Raw genomic sequence first — 20,153 nt, 5'->3', positions numbered from 1 at the left:
CCGATGACAGCTAGAGGGAACAAAGCTGTGGAGGAGAGATGGGCAGAGTCTGTTCTCATTAACTCTGGGTGTGTCATGTGTTTCACCTGAGCCCAGTAGAGTGGGTGGGTAAGTAATTCAGTAACCATGGCCGCCCTCTCCCACCCTCTTGGCAGTTTTGCAGAGATCCCCGTCCCCCAAGAGTCTATTCTGATGAGGCTCTTGTGTAACGGTGACAGAGCCCCGTCATTGGCGGGTGGGATCGAACCTGGGACCTCTGAAGTTTAGTGCATGAGAATCTACTGCAGGGGTAGGCTATAGGTGGACCGCAGGCCAAAGCTGGACCTCCAGTTGCTTTTGAATGGACCACAAAAACTCTTTTTATTTACTTATTGTTGAACCCAGGTCCCAGCAGGCCTGGGTTACACTTGCAGTCACCCTTTCCCCCAGTGTCTATGCACATTCCTGCCGTGCATTCAGCCACGCGACTAACCCCCATCACAGGTGGTTTGTTCCTCTCCCATTCTCCTACCAGCTCATTTCACGCTCACTGAGGTATCTGAACCCTGCAGGAAAAAAAACCCCGAGTGCTCACAAACAACAAGCAAGCGCTGCTCTAGAGCTAGGCAAGAGATCTAGACTCCACTGCTGAGTCTCTCTGTTTTTCTGCAGGGTCTCACTATCGGCCCCCGACACTGGAAACAGCTGTGGGGTGTGGAAGGAGAATCAGATTCGCGGTGAAATCTGCAGTGGTTCCTTTAAATGGATTTGCCAGAGAGAAGCTGTCCCGATATAAATGGCATTAGCGGATCCCCTGTTTCATTAAGGGACACACAAGACTAAGGTTCGGGCTTTGGGTAAAGCTCTCAAAGGTGGAGGGCCGTCGCTGAGCCTGGGAAAACGCCACCCTGCGCTCTGTCAGTGCTGGGACGCTTTAGAAATACACAAGAGAAACAGCGCCCCGCAGGAGCATGTGCACGCACAGAATGAACTTGTCTGCATGCGAACGCACATGGGAAGGGAACACATGCAGAGCTGCACTTTGCAGGCCATGGCTGTAAGAGGACAGATCTTCACGAACACAGGCCTCAGAGTGTTGATTAATTATTTTAATTACAAGTACAAATAATCACAGAGTTAGATACATTAAATCTATACAATAATCCCTGTACTGAGTTTGTACTGCTGATTAGTATATTAGCTTCTCCCTCCATTTTAATCTTTGCAGTAGGTGTTTCCCACTGGGATAGTGAGGAGGAGTCACCCAGCTCATGTCAAATACAATATGCTTCTGACTCACCTTTCTCCCAGCACAGGTCTCCACTCTAGCTACACAGCAGAAGATTAGAGTGCTCTGCAGCAAACCTAGACATTGCAATGTCTACTCCGGCCCATCAGATGGTGCTAGGCCAGGGGGAAAAATAAAAATAAACCGATACATAAAAGGCAACAACAACAATACAGACTAGAACTAGCTGGAAAAGCAGCATTTTGTGCTGCAAAAGTTTCCACAGGGAAAAAAAAATCCCAAGAAACATTTTTAACATCCCAATCGAACAATTTAAGGGCAAAACTTCTTTCTCCACTTACATGTTTTTACTCGTTCCTAATTTCTTCTGCATGGGAGACAGTGAGTGAGAAAGGGTTTGTATGCATCTGGGTAGGAGGGTAGTTTTTTAAGGAACACTTTCACTTTGAAATGTTCATTGAACACAACATATTACTTTCAGAAACGCTCTTAGTTACCCATGTGGCTAAAGTTGGAAAGCAGTCAGAAAGTGGAGAGATGAAACAAAAAAAAACAGCACAATTTCAAAAATTCTAAAAACCATCTGAAATTGTGTTGGAAAAAAATCTTCAGAAAACTAAAATATAAAGTCATTGGAAATGAAGTTTCTGCAAAAAGAAAAGTTAATGTTCAACAAATCCTGTTTTCTGACAAACTTTTCATCAGAAAACTTTCAGTTGTCTCTAAGTTAGAATGAGGGAAGAGAAGACAGACTGAATTAAACAAGATGTTCCTTCTAGCCTTAAACTCTATGACTATGAGCAAATTACAGCAGAAGGAAAAAAAATACGAGGTGTTTTGTTCTCTTTTTTTGACTGTTAGCTTATAGGACTGACAAAGTCATAGCAAACTTTATAAAACAAAAGAAGTAAACAGCAAATCATTAAATAGGTGAACAGTGAACACTCCATGGTATTACTCGATTAATTTTTCGTTAGTTGTGAGACTTTATATATTTCAATTATTTAGATTCCACCACCATAGAATGAATAGATGATGCAGCTAGAAAATACCCAGCCACCTCAAATTAGGGGAAAATATGCATCTTGTCCTCTACAAAAGTACTTGTAACTTAGCTGGCAAGTGAGTCCAAGGGGAATTGAACTCTTAGGCAACATTTGCAAATGACCCTTCTAGCATCTAAAGACTCTTAAGTCTTCGAGTTTTATGCACACATTGACCTTTATCCATATACGAGTTTATTTAGCAAAGTCAAGAAACCAACCTGCTTACTCTGAATCAGATTTTGCGGTTTGTTTTGCTCACTGATTAAAAACTTGATCACAGGGAAAGTCAAGTGCAATCGAAAGGGTTCTACATGCCTCAGCTTCTCTGCCTCGAACTCGCCTTGAAAGATAACTCAATGAGATTAAAAGGCATCCGCTCTGCCTATGACTCTGTAAGCAAATTCTTATATGGTGAGATGCAACGGTGACAGCGACCCACAATTCCTTATTGCTAGTACAGAGTACACAACCCGATGCCTTCTCACAAAGTAAACCCCTCTCCTGGGCAGCTCCACAGCTTCTTCACAGGATGCCAGCGCCTCTGTGACTTTTCTGCTAGTACACCTAGCTAGTAATCAACTTCTTCTGGCATGCACGCATGCCTGGCCTTCGCTTTACAGTCTCAATAAGCCCTGCAAGACCATAACACTCTCAAACATACAGACATTTTGATTTCCATTGGAACCTGCGCCTCCTTTCTGGCCCTCCTTAATTATCTTCTTTGCTCCACAACGGAGACTTTCCGTCAAAGATGCAGCTACCACATTTCTGGGAGACAACGCAACACAGTCGACCCTATGCAGGAGGCATCACAAGAAGCCTCAACAAGGAGCCTATTGGTGAGTTCAGATCCCTGTCCCATTAGCCTTAACTCACAACTTTGTTGCTCAGGGTTGGGAGACAGCATGAGCGAACAGAGCCTGGTTCTGCAACAGTCGAAGAAAACTCACAGCCTGGCTGCTTGTCTCTTGCCGCAGCTTCCTTCCTTCGGGAGGATGTTGTGTGCAGCTGCCTCACATCCCTGCTTGCTGTGGATTGTCTTAGCCTGTTGCCGTTTAAGATTGTCTCAATCTGTCTTCAAAGCAGTGCTGCCTTCCTGCTCGGCCGGCACAGCAGAGCTGAGGGTATGTCCACATTGCAATCACAGGGTTTGGTGGCCATTCATGTAGACATAACCATGCTCATTTTAATGGAGCTAGTACTGGAGCAATGATGCCGCAGCAACACAGGCTGGAACCCTGGGTAAAGACCTGGACAACTAGCTCAGTGCCGCTGCACCTTCATTGCTTTAATCACGTACCCCATTGCAGTGTAGACGCACCCTGACAGACAACAGCAGGGGGAGCTGGGAAGGGGTTTTAATCTATGTCTACAGTATGCAGACATGGCAGCAGACTACGCTGGCATAACCCCAGAGCAGACACATCCTACAGTGGGGGAAGGGGGTTTCCCATCACTGTAGGAACACCGCCATCCCAGTGACAGTAGCTAGGTCAACTTAGCTGCGTCTACGCTAGGGGTGACATCGGCCTAGCTACAGCATTCAGGAGTGAGTTTTAAGTGTAGACTGGGTCTTAGTTACACAACCAGGACGAAGAGGTTATACAGAGGCCACAATAAAGAGCAGGTTAGAAAAGAGGCTTATTTACAACAACAAAAATAATTTGTCAAGCTCTATGGAGGATCTTATTAAGCAATGTTTGTTTGGAGTGTAAGGCAGCTGGGCCTTGAGGTGTTTTCCCAGCCTTCACCCTTCAGTCCCCCGGCATCGCGTCCTCCCTTCGCATCCCGTCGGGTTTGCTGCAGATCCAGTAGCGCTTCGTGGAGCACCATGACGAAGTGGCAAAGCCGTCGCTCAGGTACGCACAGTCACCTTCTCCTCTTACTGTAAACCTGTGACAGACACGCCCTGGTGATAAGAGTCGGGCAGGGGCCAGGCACGTGCCCCCACGGATGGGCCCATCCAGTGAAACCCCCCAGGATCGCCCCCTTCCTGCACCAATAATTCCACTCAAACTCTTCCTGGAAAGAGGGGTGGGAAGGAAAAGACAAAGATTGATCTCCAGTAGGGTTAAGGAACGGTCTTCTGTCCACACTGGCAATGCAAGACACCTAACTCTTTTAACATAGCTGGGTTACAAGCATGGTTATTTCTGCAGCATACCTGCCACCTCACTGATTGTCCTGCAGGATTCTTCACCAGCAGCCATTGGCATTGACTCCGCATAGGTACTGGAGCGTCTCTTCCTACCCTTTTTTCCTCTAGGGAGGAGGAGGAAGGGTTAAGGTCCAGATTGTGAAAGGTATTTAGGCACTGCTTCTCTGCTCAACAGTGCATGGCCTAAGTTACTTAGGTGCCTAAGGCACTTTTGAAACACAGCCTTATGTTCCTAAGTTATTTAGGCTTTGAAATGCTGAGTAATGCTTAAGTACCTTTAAAATCTGGGCTTAAATCCCCACTGAATTTTTCAGGAATTACCATGGGTCTCTCATTTCTACCTAAGCTGCCAGTTAGAGGGCTGGAGGGGAAGCAGCAGCCCACTGATCTGCTAGGTCAGCAATGGAGACGAACCCCAAAGACTAGGGGGGAAATGTCACAAAGGAGAAAAATAATCAGCGTTATTTGGGGAATAACACATTTTTCTGATCTGCCCAAATTCAGCCCTTTTCCCATTTGGATCCCTACAAAGTGACTAGCTAGAAAAAGGACTCACAGGTTGTTGAACTGTTCGCCATTCACCCATCCCCAGAGCTGCGCAGATTCTCGCTTCAGGCCAATCCAAAACTCAGAGACGCCTTTATATCGCATAATGAACTTCTTTAAAAACAAATAAACAAAAAACATTATTCATTATAGTCTGTAATGCTGTTGAAGCAGTTAAACTATTTTCAGTCACTGCTTCAAGGGGACCTGCTGCCTAAAACAAATTGCTTTCCTACCATAGATGGTACCTGAATCTGCAGAAAGCCTCACACATTAGCTATGAACAGCACAGTTCAGCTCCACTTGTGTTCACTCTGAAACCTAATGGTGTCTAACTCAACGTTAACGATTTTGCTGCTAATTGTTTTAATAGCAACATGCAGTTAATATGCTGACTCACTGCTGTTGGGCACAGTGGCAGGTATCTGGTGGGGGACTGGTGAAGATATCTGTTGGGGGAGGGGGGCAGATGTCACTTGTCTGCAAGACTCAGATTTTAAGACCAGATGGGACCATCATGATCTTCTAGACCTCCAGCACATCATGGAACCGCACTCACCCACTCCTGTAACAGACCCCTAACCTCTGGCTGAGTCACTGAAGTCCTCAAATCATGATTTAAAGACTTAAGTTACAGAGAATCCACAATTTACTCTAGTTTAAAGCTGCAAGTGACCCATGCCCTGTGCTGCAGAGCAAGGTGAACTCCCCCCCAGGGTCTCTGCCAATCTGACCTGGGGGAAAATTCTGGCGACCAGTTAGACCCTGAGCATGTGGGCAAGACCCACCAGCCAGACACTGGGAAAGAATTCTCTGTAGTAACTCAGAGCCCTCCCCATCCAGTGTCTGCTCCAAACGTTGGAGATATTTGCTACTGGCAGTCACAGATCGGCCACACGCCATTGTTGGCAGTCCCATCATCCCATCTCCTCCATCAACTGATCAAGCTCCGTCTTGAAGCCACTTAGGTTTTTTGCCAGCACTGCTCCCCTTGGAAGCCTGTTCCAGAACGTCACTCTGATGGTTAGAAACCTTCATTCAATTTCAAGCCTAAACTTGTTGATGGCCAGTTTATATCCATTTGTTCTTGTGTCTTTATTGACACTTAGCTTAACTCCTCTCCCTCCCTGGTGTTTATCCCTCTGATGTATTTAGAGAGAGAAATCCTATCTTCCTGCAGCCTTCATTTGGTTAGGTTAAACAGGCCAAGCTCCTTGAGTCTCCTCTGGTAAGGCTGAACCACCATACCACGGACTTTGGAAACAACTGCTTAAAAACGAAATGCTAACGTCTCTTTCCTCCCCCACCCTCTTTCTGCACCCGTTCTGTTTCCAAAGTTCCTTCCCACCCTCTGAACTGCTGGGTGAGATCTGTGCACAGATCTTCCCTTCATTAACTTATGGGACCGGGAGGACATGGGCAGCGCATGACTCCTGCATTTGGGAAGGCTGGGTGCACCCAGACCATGGCCCTGCCCCGTCCTCCGCCCGAGGCCCTGGGACAAGATCATGCCAACATGCTGCTTGGTGCCTATACCAGTTTTATTTTTTGTTTTTCCCTACCAGGTCTTTCTCGGTGTCGATCCCAGCCAGGGAGGCATTGAGTGAAGAGCAGAAGCTCTGACTGGAGTCCCAGGTCCCCTCGGCCTCAGAGAAATAGTAGCATTTCCCTCTGTACCCGACCCAGCCATCCAGGCAGCAGGGAGCAGGGAATCTTACATTTAGATGGACTGGGGTGGAGACATGAGGCAGGTTGGATTCGGGTGGAGATTTCACTGAAGTTAAGAGAATAGCAGCGATAAGAGACGTGTCCCTTTGCTTTCTCTAAATTCAAGGGAGAAATCTATAGAAAGCTGATCAACGTGTATCGTGGGTAGCACCTTTCTGCGCCAATGAATCAACTGACACAGACAGGTCACGTACCAGGTGCAACCCCAGATCTGCCTGTTTAAAGGCATTTTTGTTGTTTGCTTGGGGTTGATTTGTCCTGTGGTCTAACACACTGTTTCCAGCCTTCCTCTTTGTACAGCCCTTCTGCCCAGCTACTGAACGTTTCAGAAGCTTTCAGGGCCAGATTTCCAAAGCTCTCAACTTCTAGACAGCAAAATAAGCCACTGGATTTTCAAAACGGGCTCGGCACGCTGGGTGCTGAACATCTGGCCTGAGCATTTTAAAATCCAACCCCATGAGTCTCCTCAGCCTTCCCATGGAGGGACTGTCCCCACGAGCTGGAAAAACGCTTTCTGCCAGAAGGGCTGTGTCATGAATATAGGGGGAAGGGTAGCAACCTTTATGTATGCCAGCTCATTCAGAACCATAAAATCCCTCCTTTGCAGCTGTACTGGATTGCTTTACCTGTAAAGGGTTAAGCAGTTCAAATAAGTTGGCACCTGACCAGAAAGACCAATGGGGAGGGGAGAGGGGATTTATTTTGTTGTTCTGTGTGTTGTTCCCTCTCCAGATGGAGGGAGAAGCCAAGCAGGTACAAAATCTCCTGAAAAATATAATACATCTAAAACTACAGAAACTGAGTAGGGCAAGGAAATGTGTTAGGTTATCTCTTGCTTTGGCTTGTGAATTTCCCTATGGTACAGAGGTAGCTTCATTCCTGGTTTTGTAATTGTGAAGCTGAGCCCAGGGGGAATCCCCTGTGTTTTAAATCTTTTTATTACCCTGTAAAAGTTACTTTCCACCTTGATCTTGCAGGTGGTCTGTGCTCACATTGCTAAGGCAATTGGTTGGTCATTTGTTCTCCAGCCTCCTCAGAAAAGGGGGTGAAGGGGCTTGGGGGGATAGGGATTCCAAGTGACCCTTCCCTGAATTTTTGTGTAAATCACTTGGTGGTGGCAGCAATATACCGACCAAGGACAAGGAAGGATTTGTGCCTTGGGGAAGTTTTTAACCTAAGCTGGTAGAAATAAGCTTAGGGGGTCTTTCATGTGGATCCCCACAACTGTACTCCAGAATTCAGAATGTAGGGGGGACCCTGAAAGCTGTTTTAAGCCAGCATCTCTGTTAAAAGGCCAGTGCTGTCATAATATTAGAGTGGGCAACAAAAGGCACCAGCACAGGCAGTGGATGGAAGCAACCCACATCTGTAATTTCTGGCCTGATTGGTAACGGCTGATGTGAGGTGGGGGGAGGCACAATGGCAGCCTACCCCCCTTGCCACCACAGCCAGGGTCACCTTTCTGGTGACTGCCCCAGGCACCCTCCAGCAACTCCCTCTTGACCAACACACCCCGGGCAGTCACCCATGTTGCCCACCCTTTAGGCCAGCCCTGCCAGGGTTGGCCTTAGGGAAAACGGCACACTGGGCGAACTTGTATTTTGGTGCCCTGGCCTCCCACTGCCTCTGCCAGTTCTCCACCCCTCTCACCACCCCTGGCCCCCACTGCCTCCCCCAATTGCCCCGTCCCCCACTGCCTCCCCCCCAGTGCTCCTGGCCCCAATGCCTCACCCACACCCCTCCCCATCGCCCCTGGCCCCTACTGCCTTTCCCAGACCTTTACCCATTGCCCCAGACCCCTGCTGCCTCTCCCAGACCTTCACAGATGATCCTGCCCCGCTGCCTCCCTGGGCTCCCCTGTGCACACCCCAGACCCCACTATATTCCCCCCCATTACCCCCAACGGTCTCCCTTAGCTCCAGGCAGGCCAGGCCAGATGTGCTGTAACAGCAGCTGCTGGCTGGCGAGGGAGGGATGCGAGTCCCCACTCAGCCCCCCCACAGCAGAGAACTGGGCTGCCAGCCCAGTCCCGCTTCCCTGCTCTGGGGCGCCACCTAGTGGGACTCAGGCAGGAGTGCTTGCTGCTGGTGCCTTTCCCAGGCATGTCCCCCTCAGCTATGGGGGAGATGTGACCCCCCCCCCACATGCCTCCCCCCCAATGCGAGGCAGCAAAGGCCGACAACTCACCATGCAAAAGTATCAGAGCAACAGCAACAATCATGACTAGGACTACCACGCTGACGGTCAGCGGCGCTTTCCACCCGACAGCTCTCTGGAGTTTGCTGTTAGGCAGATCACCTGAAAGAGAGCAAACCCCATTCAGATCCCTTAGGTTGCCTGCGGCGGTGGCACCAGATGGATCCAGCACCACCAGCATTGTCTTGCCATTAGCTGGCCCATTGCCATGACAACTGGCTTCCCAGGTGGAGAAGAGATGGTAAAGTATTGATGCTGCTGGAGAGACGAGGACGTGCTCCTGGTATGGAGCCCCTCGCAGTCTGACACACAAAGGTCTGTACTTCAACATTTAATACAAGGAACCAGGTTTACGTACAACAGCAGGAAAGCTCTGGCTAATCCCTAGGTGTCACTGACTTTGCACTTCCACAGCCCCTTCCCCTCCAATGCCTGCGGCCCTCTGCCACCACGGAAGTTATTTGCACACCCTCTAGGCAGTATTGTTGTCACCATTTCTCAGCTAGGGAAACTGAGGCAGAGAGAGAGGCAGCTTGCCCTGGATCACAGGGAGTCAGAGGCAGAGGCATGAATACATAACCATGAGCTCATGATTGTGGGTCCAGGGCGTTAGCCACAAGACTGTCCTTCTGCCCCGTTTCCTTTTAGCTTCCCTAAGGCTCCTTATCTGACTATTTCTAAAGTTTGTTATTTTGGCTGGATGGAACTAAGGCACCAAATGTGCAGCAAAATAAAGATTATTTTCCTCCCCTTCTCCCACACCCATAGGACCCTCAATGTCAGGATAATTTCTGGCTGTTTGTAAGCGGTGTGCAGACCCCTGGATGGAGGATGCCGTTGTGTTGTTGGAATAAATGACTGTGTCCGTTCAGTGAAAACTGTTTTGGGCAGCAGTTAATGGTTTCTTTGAAATCCCTTCAATCACGGAACAGAATGCTCGACCAATGTCAAAATATTCCAGACAGAAGCATTTCAGACGGCCCAGCGGATGAAGCCACAGGAGCAGGTGTGCATTTGCTGCAGGTCTACACAAACTTGTGTTTGCATAAACAAGCTATCCAGTCCTCCCTCTCCCCCCAGCACACAGCTGGTCTCAGCAATGCCCAGGGTGGGATTCTGGGTGAAACAGGTGCAGCGATGGCAAACTTGACTCACTTGTCCATAGCATAAAGCAGAGACAGAAAGAACAAATCCAGTCAGTCATAGGAACACTAGCCAAGTGTAACACAATCCGTCAGCCGGTGGGATTGAACCTGGGACCACTGACCACGAGCCTTTGTGCCTGAGCTAAAAGCCACCTGCCTCTTAGCTAAGGCTGAAGCAGACTCATTAATCTCTAGGTGGTCTAGGTGCCATCAGAGGGCAACAGAGTACCACACCCAGCAGACCTGGGTTACACCAGCCCTCAAAAGGCAAGCGTTCCCGCCACACAACCATCATCTCATGTCTGCGCTTGGAAAACAGCAGCTGTGCATACGAACTGCGGGGCCTGCATGTAGGAGCCTGGGACCTGGGACTCCTGATGCCAACTGGCAGTATCGGTAGGGTTGCCAACTTCGTAATACTTGAAAAACAGACACTCCAGCAGGAGTGCTGGAACCTCCCCTGACTCTCCTTTTCCCCCGGGGGCCCACCCCTGCCCCACCTCTTCCCTCAAAGCCCCGCCTCTTCCCCCAAAGCCCCGCCCCTGCCCCGAGGCCCCATCTCAATTTGCTCTTCTTCCCCTCCCCACCATTGCTCACTGCTCTTCCCCTCTCTAGTAGGTAGGAGGTGACCCCGGCTGAGTAGGGGCTCATGCAGGTAATGACCCGGCACTTCCTCCACCAGCAATAACCAGACTTTGTGTGTCCGGTCAGTAGATCGGACTGGACACTGTTAGGTCCCCTTTTCAACTGGACTTTCCGGTCAAAAACCAGGCATCTGGACACCCTACATACAGACGTAGCCTTCACGCTGTTCCTGCTCAGTCAAGCGTCAGTTACCTTGTCTTCCATCGGGTGACAGCTCCGAATCCATGGGACCCACACCTTTTGTCACCTCTCTTCTCTCACCAAGACAGATGAACGCTGGGGTACAGGCCCTGGGCTCTGACCAGTTCCTCTCTAGCTGCAATCGGGTCCAATTTGGAGGCAGCAATCAACTTCAGAGATCCCAGCGCCAGATCCTCTGCCTTTGGCAGCTACTGGACAGAACTGAAATCAAGAGACAGAAATGGTCCCAATTTTCAAGGGTTGGCTGGTTTTCTCTGCACCCAATTCCTTCCCCAGCCCTGTCCGCATATCCAGAGGCATTAGCAGTGTAACGAACAACCGCACATTGCCTCAGAATCCTGGATCTCCCCCCCGCCACCGGACCTCAAAGGGATTCAGAAACTAAAATGGATAGACAGTAATTATACACGGTTCACCCCCACAAGAAGAGAACTGCTCCTGACCACATGCAACTAAAGGGGGATTTCAAGGAAGCTGGTTCCCATGCAGGGAACCAGGGTAGCTGGAATACCCCTCTCCTCTTCAGGCAGGTGACACAGAAAAGGAAACCACAAGCAGCCAGAGATTCCATTTACCATAGATGCTGCTTAATAATAACAACTCTCACCGCAACTTACAGTTAATAGAAACATTTTGCCTGGAACTGATACCGCCCAGTTGACTATCAAGATAACTGCTCTGGCTATTGGCAAGAGACTTGCATTATTGAGAGCTTTAAAAAAACAAAAACAAACAAACAAAAAACCCTGCACCCCACAGACCCCAACACCACCGTTTGTGGGGCTGGAGGCAGGGAATCACGTCCTACTGATTCCTGGCTACAGCACCACAACCCTGCCTTCCGCTTCTCAGCCGGCGTCAGATAATGGCAACTCTCAGTCGTCAACCGGGGGCTTCCTAAGAAGCGGAATATGCTGTATTGCTAATCTAGGGGCTTGTCTATATTAGAGAAGTTGTAGCAGCGTAACTAAATCCGTTTTAACACTGATCTTCTAATTATACTAGTGGAAATCCCTAATGTAGATGCTCTTCAACTGGTTTAATCTGGAATTCAAACAAAACCCACTCAAGGGAGACAAACCATTTTAGGGCCTCTACCAGAGCAGCAGAAGCACCTTAAATGCCCCCGCAACCCCGCCCCAGGCACCTGAACATTGGCCCTGCCCCCTGTGCAAGGCTCCGCCCCCACACCACCCCTTCTCCCTGAGCCCCTGCCCTCACACTGCCAATTACCCCAAGACTCCATCCTTTCCCCCACAGCCCCACCCTTGCACCACCCCATCTCATACGGCCCCATCCCTTACCCCAAGCCCCCATTCTCACACCGCCCCTTCCCCGAAACCCCACCCCCCACTTGCTCCTCTCTGCCCCTCCCCCTGCCACTCGCCCTTACAGCCTGTAAGTGGGTCAGTATAGCCCTCCCACTTTTAAAAGTGTGGGGGGAGGCCCCCTGCCCGCCCCCCAGTCACCTACATTAGGTATTTGTCTCAGCATAACTAGACAAATTTTGAAAGTCAATTTAACGTAGCTGTGGCGTCTTTGTGTCCAAAATGGAGTCTGCTCTGCTGGCAGTTCCGGCCAAGAAAAGGCACGCACCAGAACGCAGCAGGGAAAGTCCCTTCCACCCCATGGGCACCTGTTCCACACCCCCAGGTGTAAACACCCCCTGCTGAGCCACCTACCCCGCTCCCTGCAGCACAGCGCCCCCTAGCGCAGCACTAGGGAATTGGGGCCAACACTGACTGCCAAGGCAGAGCACCCCCTGCTGAACCCCCTACCCCGCTCCCTGCAGCACAACGCTCCCTAGCGCAGCACTAGGGAATTGGGGCCAACACTGACTGCCAAGGCAGAGCACCCCCTGCTGAACCCCCTACCCCGCTCCCTGCAGCACAGCGCCCCCTAGTGCTGCACTAGGGCATTGGGGCCAACTGACTGCCAAGGCAGAGCACCCCCTGCTGAAACCCCTACCCCGCTCCCTGCAGCACAGCGCCCCCTAGCGCTGCACTAGGGTGTTGGGGCCAACACTGACTGCCAAGGCAGAGCACCCCCTGCTGAACCCCCCACCCCGCTCCCTGCAGCACAGCGCCCCCTAGCACTGCATTAGGGTATTGGGGCCAACACTGACTGCCAAGGCACAGCACCCCCTGCTGAACCCCCTACCCCGCTCCCTGCAGCACAGCGCCCCCTAGCGCCACACTAGGGTATTGGGGCCAACACTGACTGCCAAGGCAGAGCACCCCCTGCTGAACCCCTTACCCTGCTCCCAGCAGCACAGCGCCCCCTAGCGCCACACTAGGGCATTGGGGCCAACACTGACTGCCAAGGCACAGCACCCCCTGCTGAACCCCCTACCCCGCTCTCTGCAGCACAGCGCCCCCTAGCGCTGCACTAGGGTATTGGGGCCAACACTGACTGCCAAGGCACAGCACCCCCTGCTGAACCCCCTACCCCGTTCCCTGCAGCACAGCGCCCCCTAGCGCTGCACTAGGGTATTGGGGCCAACACTGACTGCCAAGGCAGAGCACCCCCTGCTGAACCCCCTACCCCGCTCCCTGCAGCACAGCGCCTCCTAGCGCTGCACTAGGGTATTGGGGCCAACACTGACTGCCAAGGCAGAGCATCCCCTGCTGAACCCGCTACCCCGCTCCCTGCAGCACAGCGCCTCCTAGCGCTGCACTAGGGCATTGGGGCCAACACTGACTGCCAAGGCAGAGCATCCCCTGCTGAACCCCCTACCCCGCTCCCTGCAGCACAGCACCCCCTAGTGCCATGCTGACCCTGACTGCAAGGGGAGAGCACCCCCTCCACAGCTACCTGTACAGAGGAGAGGCAAGGAAGAAAGCAGTAAAGTGAGCCCAGGAGTGGCTTCCTTGGGAGCGGGGTGCAGGGAGGAAGGGCTTGCCTTCCCTTGAAAGTAGATTCTCGAACGTGACGGCCAAGCGTTCACACATGGAGTAGCTAATCCGAAGCAGTCATTCCAGAGTAGTTATTCCACGTGGAGACAATCCCTAGAGGGAAACAATCATGCGGGCAGTGACAAGCAGTTTACCCACCATAACAAGTGTAGTAGGATCATATAATGCCTGGAACACTGGCCCACTCCCCTCCTCCTCCCCCCAGCTGCTCTTTGTAGGAATGTGCTACCTGTAGCAGGGAGAGGTAGTAAATTGTTACCACTAGCAGTTACTGATACATAGGGGTTGTTATGTGCTGACTTGTCCTAATTTGCTAAAACTTGACAGTGGTGTGGGATGGAAGCATAAAGTGTCCAGCTTCCAAACGACTTTGCCTGGATTCATATTAGTGGGACACAGGACATGTGGAGGATAATTTAAACTCTTAATTTCCTTAGGGTTCACCTTCAGTATACTTTTGTGCTGGTGCAATCTCTGACCATTACAGTTCATCAGGTCAGGAGGCAGACCCAGGCAGCAATGCACACTTGTCCTGTTGTCTTGATTGACAAAGGTTTTGTAGATTCCTGCAAGCCCCTGGAGTAATATCTCATTAGAGATGAAAAGGCTTGTTCAGCAAGAGATCTTGAAATCTGTAGGGTAAAGATGAGCCTAGGCTGACCAGAGTGCAAGTGTGAAAAAGTTGGGATGGGGGTGGGGGAGGTAATAGGCACCTATGTAAGAAAAAGCCCCAAATATCTGGACTGTCCCTATAAAATTGGGACATCTGGTCACCCTAGATGAGCCTGATGGGTTTGTCTCCATGCAGCTATATTCCATTATCTGGGTAGAAAGGAGAGAGAAGTATTCTGGATTTCCTATTGCCCTGACTGAGGGCCATCTATGTTCACCTGACTTTTTTCCTGGCAGGAGCAGTTTCTATCTATTATATTACAGGGTCAAAATATGGCTGCCATTACGCAGAGGCCTTAGTGGTGGTAGAGGTGAGAAGAGGGCCAAAAAGTCCTTTCCCTCCCCCAAACACTCACTCCCCAGTTCTCCTGGTGGGCCAAGGGCTTCCCCTGGCTTCCACCAGCACAAACACCACTCCTACCACCACTGCTTGAAGATGCACCACCTTCTCCTCCTCTCTGTAAAACATGATGCAGGATGATTAGAACTGTTCCTACTGAGGATCTCGAACTCAGACAAACCTTAGTGAGGCAGCAAAGAGTTCTATTGAAAAGCTGACTTGGTTTTTTTGGGGAGGTGAATAGCTCTTTAGAGGTTCCGGCTTCTCCCGTGAACAAACGAACCAGTGAAGCAGCCTAGCAGAATAAACAAACCTACCCTGCTATTTACATTGGGAGGATAATTGATGCTGAATCCTGCAGCTGACAGAATGGGATATAAACCAGTATCGCACAGAACAAATATTTCACTGCAGTGTTTTCCACGGAAATTGAGATTGGGGGTGTGTGTGTGTTCAAAAATACAAGGGGAGAACCAATGAGGGATGAGACTGTTAGGGCAAAGGTGGGCTCTATGGCACCATAGTAAACCCTGAAAAATGTTCCACAAGCATTTTATTAGATTTAACTCACGTTTTTAAATCAGCACCCAAATTAAAGTTGGCTATACAAGCCCACTGTGAAGCACTATGTCCACAACCTTCTTGGTTTTTGTTGTAATTTTGCACAACTCTGTTAATGAACTCCTCATATGCAGGGCATTCATTTTTGGTGGCTTCTCATGTGTCCGGTACTTCCAGTCCCTCATGATATGCTCATGATCAGGCAGAAGGCGACTTCTTCCAAAACACAAAATTCTAGTCCATGAGGAAAAAGGACGTTCAGCTGTAGCTGTTGTGACTGATGGCAGAAAGAGATGAATTCCTGCTTCTTTCATTGCAGGAAACATAGCACAAAAATTGGATCGACCCATTAGTGATGATAAAGAAGACGCTGAAATCAAATCTACGTTTGTTCATTGCAGGAAATTCCACTCTGTGTTCAAATTCTCTATTCTGTCCTGATCACATGGCAGCCCCATTGCTGGTAGAGCCTCACTCCACTCAATTGTCGGTGTTTTGTAAGACAGGCATCTGTAAAAGGTATGTAGAGGCCGATGGAACCCAAAAGGTGTTCTTGTAGAGCTGTAAGAATCAAGTCAGCGTACTTCACTTTTTCAGCTGTCTTAACACACACTTCTTGTCTTCTTCATTTAAGGAGTTAATATAAGTGCCCTAATTAGCCAACTTCTGAACTGACGTCTTTGCTTCTTTCAGTACGTTTTCAATGGACCTCTCTCTGATTGATTCAAGTGTAGCTTCCAGTGTGGGACAGAGATCTACTGCTATTGCAGCAGATGCCTGGATGGCATTGTGTAATGACCCAAGTGGTTTCAACAGTAGACTTCAAAGAGAGAGAATGGCAATAGTCTTCTCTGAATTTAGCAGAGAAAGTAATTCACGAGCCCCACTACTTAGATCTGTCCCATCTCGGTAGATACTTTCCAAAGCCAATAAAAATGGTTGCAGTCATTTGAAGACAACAGCCAAGGATCCCTCATGAGAAAGCCAGTGGATTTTCCCAGATTGGACTACTTTGAACTTCTGTCCCAATGTATCATCTGTGTTTTCCAAGACGTTAAGTCCTTTCAGACTCTTGCTGAAAAAGAGTATAATGAAGACATTAAATGTATAGCTTTTTAAATGCCTTTTGAAGATTCTGCAGCTTTTACTAGTTGGAGTAGACGGCCTCTGCAGTATGTATTGGAGAGATCAGAGTTACACTTTTCTCTGAGCAGAGCTTGTGCTCCATTACGTCTTCCAGAGAAGTTTGCAGCTCCATCAACCGCACAAGCAGCCATCTCTTTGGGGTTCAATTTACGAACATTTAACTCTAAGACGTAGGTTTCAGAGGTGCAGCCGATGTGTCTTCTATAATCTGAAGATCTAGAAATTCATCTACTGACCTACCACTGATATCAAGATGACACAGGCAGTGATTTACTACTTGACTCCTTTGCATCAGTGCATTCATCAGCCGCGTATGCACATTCTCCGAATGTGGTGAGAGGCCTTCACTTTTTCAACTGTAAAGTCTGTTTCACCACATGCTTCTAACCAGTCAGCTGAGTTTCTTGCAGAAAGACAGTGAGCATTTGCTGGTCTTGGCCAGAACCAGTGTCCAGCTTCTGGATTAACAAATGGCCGTGCACTTAACACCGACCTCCAGTTTGTAGTGTCTGGTATCTCTTGCTGAAAGAGGAAGTATGATGTGACAGCCATGTTTGGTCACACAAACTGTGTTGTGTGTCCAGCATTCTTATCAGCCTCATTAAGTACTTCTAAAATTGGCTTTGACGGTGACTGGCTTATAAGGCTTTCTGCATGTTGATGCAGTTCAGAGGATTGGTGTTTTGCAGCCTTTTCATATCGTTTGTCAGCATTGGCTTTGCTGATCAGTCTGGCAAACCAAGCTCCTCCACTTTTACTATATAAATCCACGGTATGCTCACATCCTGAATTCTGTGTGCAGTCCTGGTCGCCCTATCTCAAAAAAGATATACTGGAGTTGGAAAAGGTTCAGAGAAGGGGAACTGAAATGATTAGGCGTATGGAACAGCTTCCATATGAGGAGAGATTAAAAAGATTGGGGGACTTTCCAGCTTGGATAAAAGACTAGTAAGGGAGGGGGGAGAGATATGATAGAGGTCTATAAAATCTCGATGGGTGTGGAGAAAGCGAAAAGCTCCCTCACATAATACAAGAACTAGGGGTCACCCAATGACATTAATAGGCAGCACGTTTAAAACAAACAAATGGAAGTACTTCTTCACACAACACACCCTCAGCCTGTGGAACTTTTTGCCAGGGGCTGTTGTGAAGGCCAAAACTAGAACAAGATTGGAAAAAAAATTCAGTTCATGGAGGATATGTCCATTGATGATTATTAGCCAAGATGGGCAGGGATGCAACACCATGCTCTGAGAGCCTCTGCTTGCCCGAAGCTGGGAGTAGACAACAGGGGATGGATCACTCAATAATTGCCCTGTTCTGTTAATTCCCTTTGAAGCACCTGTCAGAAGACAGAGTACTGGGCTAGATGGACCATTGGTCTGACCCAATGTGGTCGTTCTTATGTAAAAATGAATTATAATACAATAAAAATGTTTAGTACAGAAACTCCCAACACCAGCCAAAATTGATCACTTGGGCAGCACAGCTCAGTCTGCTGGATCCCTAGGCAGAGCAGGCGAGTTCATGTTGGGGAAATTTGGGGCAGGGGGTGTACAGCCCCCTGGGGGGGAAGGTGCAGGGCAGGCCCTGTTTCACTGTATTAAGTCTCCCGCTGCAGAAGCTCAGTAGCGTCCATCAAAGAGGAGCTGCATTGACCAGGCACTGGGATGCCTGTGCCTTGAAGAACCCAGCCCTGGGAAGTGGATGCTGAGAGGTGCTGTCTGGGGGGAGGGGGGGAAAAATAAAAAAATCCCTCTGCTCCTCCCACCCTATTTTTTGCAAACACTGGTGTCTCAGTCCCACCAGGGTAATTGTTACCCTCTCTGCCCTCATTGTGCCAGGGTTTTGCCCTCTGCCAGTGCCTCGCCCTGGACTTAACTCCAGCCCCCCCCCATCCCTAATTTTGCTCTTCAGCCCCTCTCCTAACTCTGCCTCCAGTTGCTTGACCCCCCCTCCACTCCTCCCCAGTCAATTTCCGCCCCCTGCTCAGACCCCGGTCACCCCCCTCCTCCGATTTGCCCCCTTTTAGCCCCTGTCAACAGCAGCCCGCAGAATCTTCCCGCTACCAAGCGCAGGCTGAAGGGCAGTGGCTTCCGCAGATGTTCCTGAGCATGTTGAGTGCCCCAAATTCCTACCTGCAAAACACAACAGTCAGGGCTGCAGACACCCCCGCCCTGCAGCCGCCCTCGCAGCGCGGGTCGCGGAGCGCGCCCTCCCCGCAGCAAGCAGCCTCAGCTCCTGAACTCCGCGGAAGAGACGCAACCACCTCCCGCACCGCAGTCCAGCAAAACGGGACGTCTCCACCCGCAGCAAACTCACCGGCTGCGGTGGGAAAGGAGCCTTTGCAGGAGCAGCGATGCAAACAAACCACCATCTGCAGGTCAGCTGAGCCAGGAACCGCAGAAAGAAAAACTAAAAAAAGCCAACCGCTGTATCCTGCTGCGATATAAACAACAAAGCAAGACTCCAATTAACTCCCTCCCCTCCAGACCGACCAAGGGCCACACAATAAACCTCCGTGCATCCCCCATTCCCCCTCTCTATTGCACAGACACGCCTCCTTGCAACTGCCCTGTCCCTCATGCCAGGGGCTCTGAGTGCCCCCAGATCCCCCATGTCCCCCAGACCAGGGTCTCCCATTCTTCCTCCTGCTCAAATTCTGCACAGTCACGTATGGGTGACTCATGTTTCCCTGTGACTGGCTGTTCCCTGGGTGACTGATTCAGTGGGGCAGGGGTAGGATGAGCACAGGATAAATACTGAGAAAGGCCCATTATTGTGCCTGCAATAAACTCTGGATATGTCTACACAGTAACTAGACACCCATCCCTGGCTCGTGTCACCTGACTCAGGCTTGCAGGGCTGTTTCATTGCTGTGTAGACATCTGGGCTGAGACTGGAGTCCAGACTCCAGGACCCTAGAGGTGGGAGGGTCCCAGAGCCAGAGCCCAGAAGTCTACACAGCAGTGAAACAGCCCCACAGCCCAAGCCATGAGAGCCAAAGGCAGCTGGCAGGAGCCAGCCATGGGTTTTTTTTTTGCTGTGTAGACATACCCTCACCGGCCTCTAGGCCAGTGGCTCTCAATCTTCCCAGACTACTGTACCCCTTTCAGGAGTCTGACTTGTCTTCTGTACCCCCAAGTTTCACTTCTCTAAAATGACTTGCTTACAAAATCAGACATAAAAATACAAAAGTGTCACAGCACCGTATTACTGAAAAATTGCTGCCTTTCTCATTTTTGCCAGGGAATTATAAAATCAATCGACCGGAATAGAAATATTGTACTTGCATTTCAGTGTGTAGAACACAGAACAGTATAAACAAGTCATTGTCTGTATGAATTTTTAGTGTGTACTTTGCTAGTGCTTGTTATATAGCCTGTGGTAAAACTAGGCAAATACCTAGATGAGTTGACATACCCCCTTGAAGAGCTCTGTGTACCCCAAGGGGTAGATACATGTACCCCTGGTTGAAAACCACTGCTCTAGGCAAACACCGATAATCCCATTGGCTGTGGTATAAGAATTTACAGACCAGACTAGAGGGAGGGATACTGGGACCCCAGGGCAGTACAGAGGGACACACAGCAATAACCCAAAAGCACCTCTACTGTAAGGAGAGA

General features: G+C 49.7%; 1 protein-coding gene across 5 annotated transcripts; it reads right to left on the bottom strand.

Moving 5' to 3' along the window:
* Positions 1-1,070: 1,070 nt before the first annotated feature.
* On the bottom strand, positions 1,071-18,963 carry LOC115640891 (C-type lectin domain family 2 member D-like). Of its 5 annotated transcripts, none has more exons than XM_030543976.1 (7): positions 18,850-18,963; positions 13,708-13,901; positions 10,885-11,094; positions 8,894-9,004; positions 6,541-6,752; positions 4,989-5,092; positions 1,071-4,167 (listed from the first exon to the last, which is right to left on the bottom strand). In XM_030543976.1, exons 3-7 carry the CDS (start codon positions 10,916-10,918, stop codon positions 4,029-4,031), a joined length of 600 nt encoding a protein of 199 aa, XP_030399836.1. In that variant the 5' UTR covers positions 10,919-11,094; positions 13,708-13,901; positions 18,850-18,963; the 3' UTR covers positions 1,071-4,028. The 5 variants fall into 5 exon arrangements, with proteins under 5 accessions (XP_030399836.1, XP_030399839.1, XP_030399835.1 ...); XM_030543979.1 differs by lacking the exon at positions 18,850-18,963 and adding an exon at positions 18,666-18,822; XM_030543975.1 differs by lacking the exon at positions 13,708-13,901.
* Positions 18,964-20,153: the final 1,190 nt, after the last annotated feature.

Source organism: Gopherus evgoodei, unplaced genomic scaffold, assembly GCF_007399415.2.
Source record: "Gopherus evgoodei ecotype Sinaloan lineage unplaced genomic scaffold, rGopEvg1_v1.p scaffold_32_arrow_ctg1, whole genome shotgun sequence".
Classification (NCBI taxonomy): Eukaryota; Metazoa; Chordata; order Testudines; family Testudinidae; genus Gopherus; species Gopherus evgoodei.
This window is presented reverse-complemented; position numbering and strand designations above follow the sequence as displayed.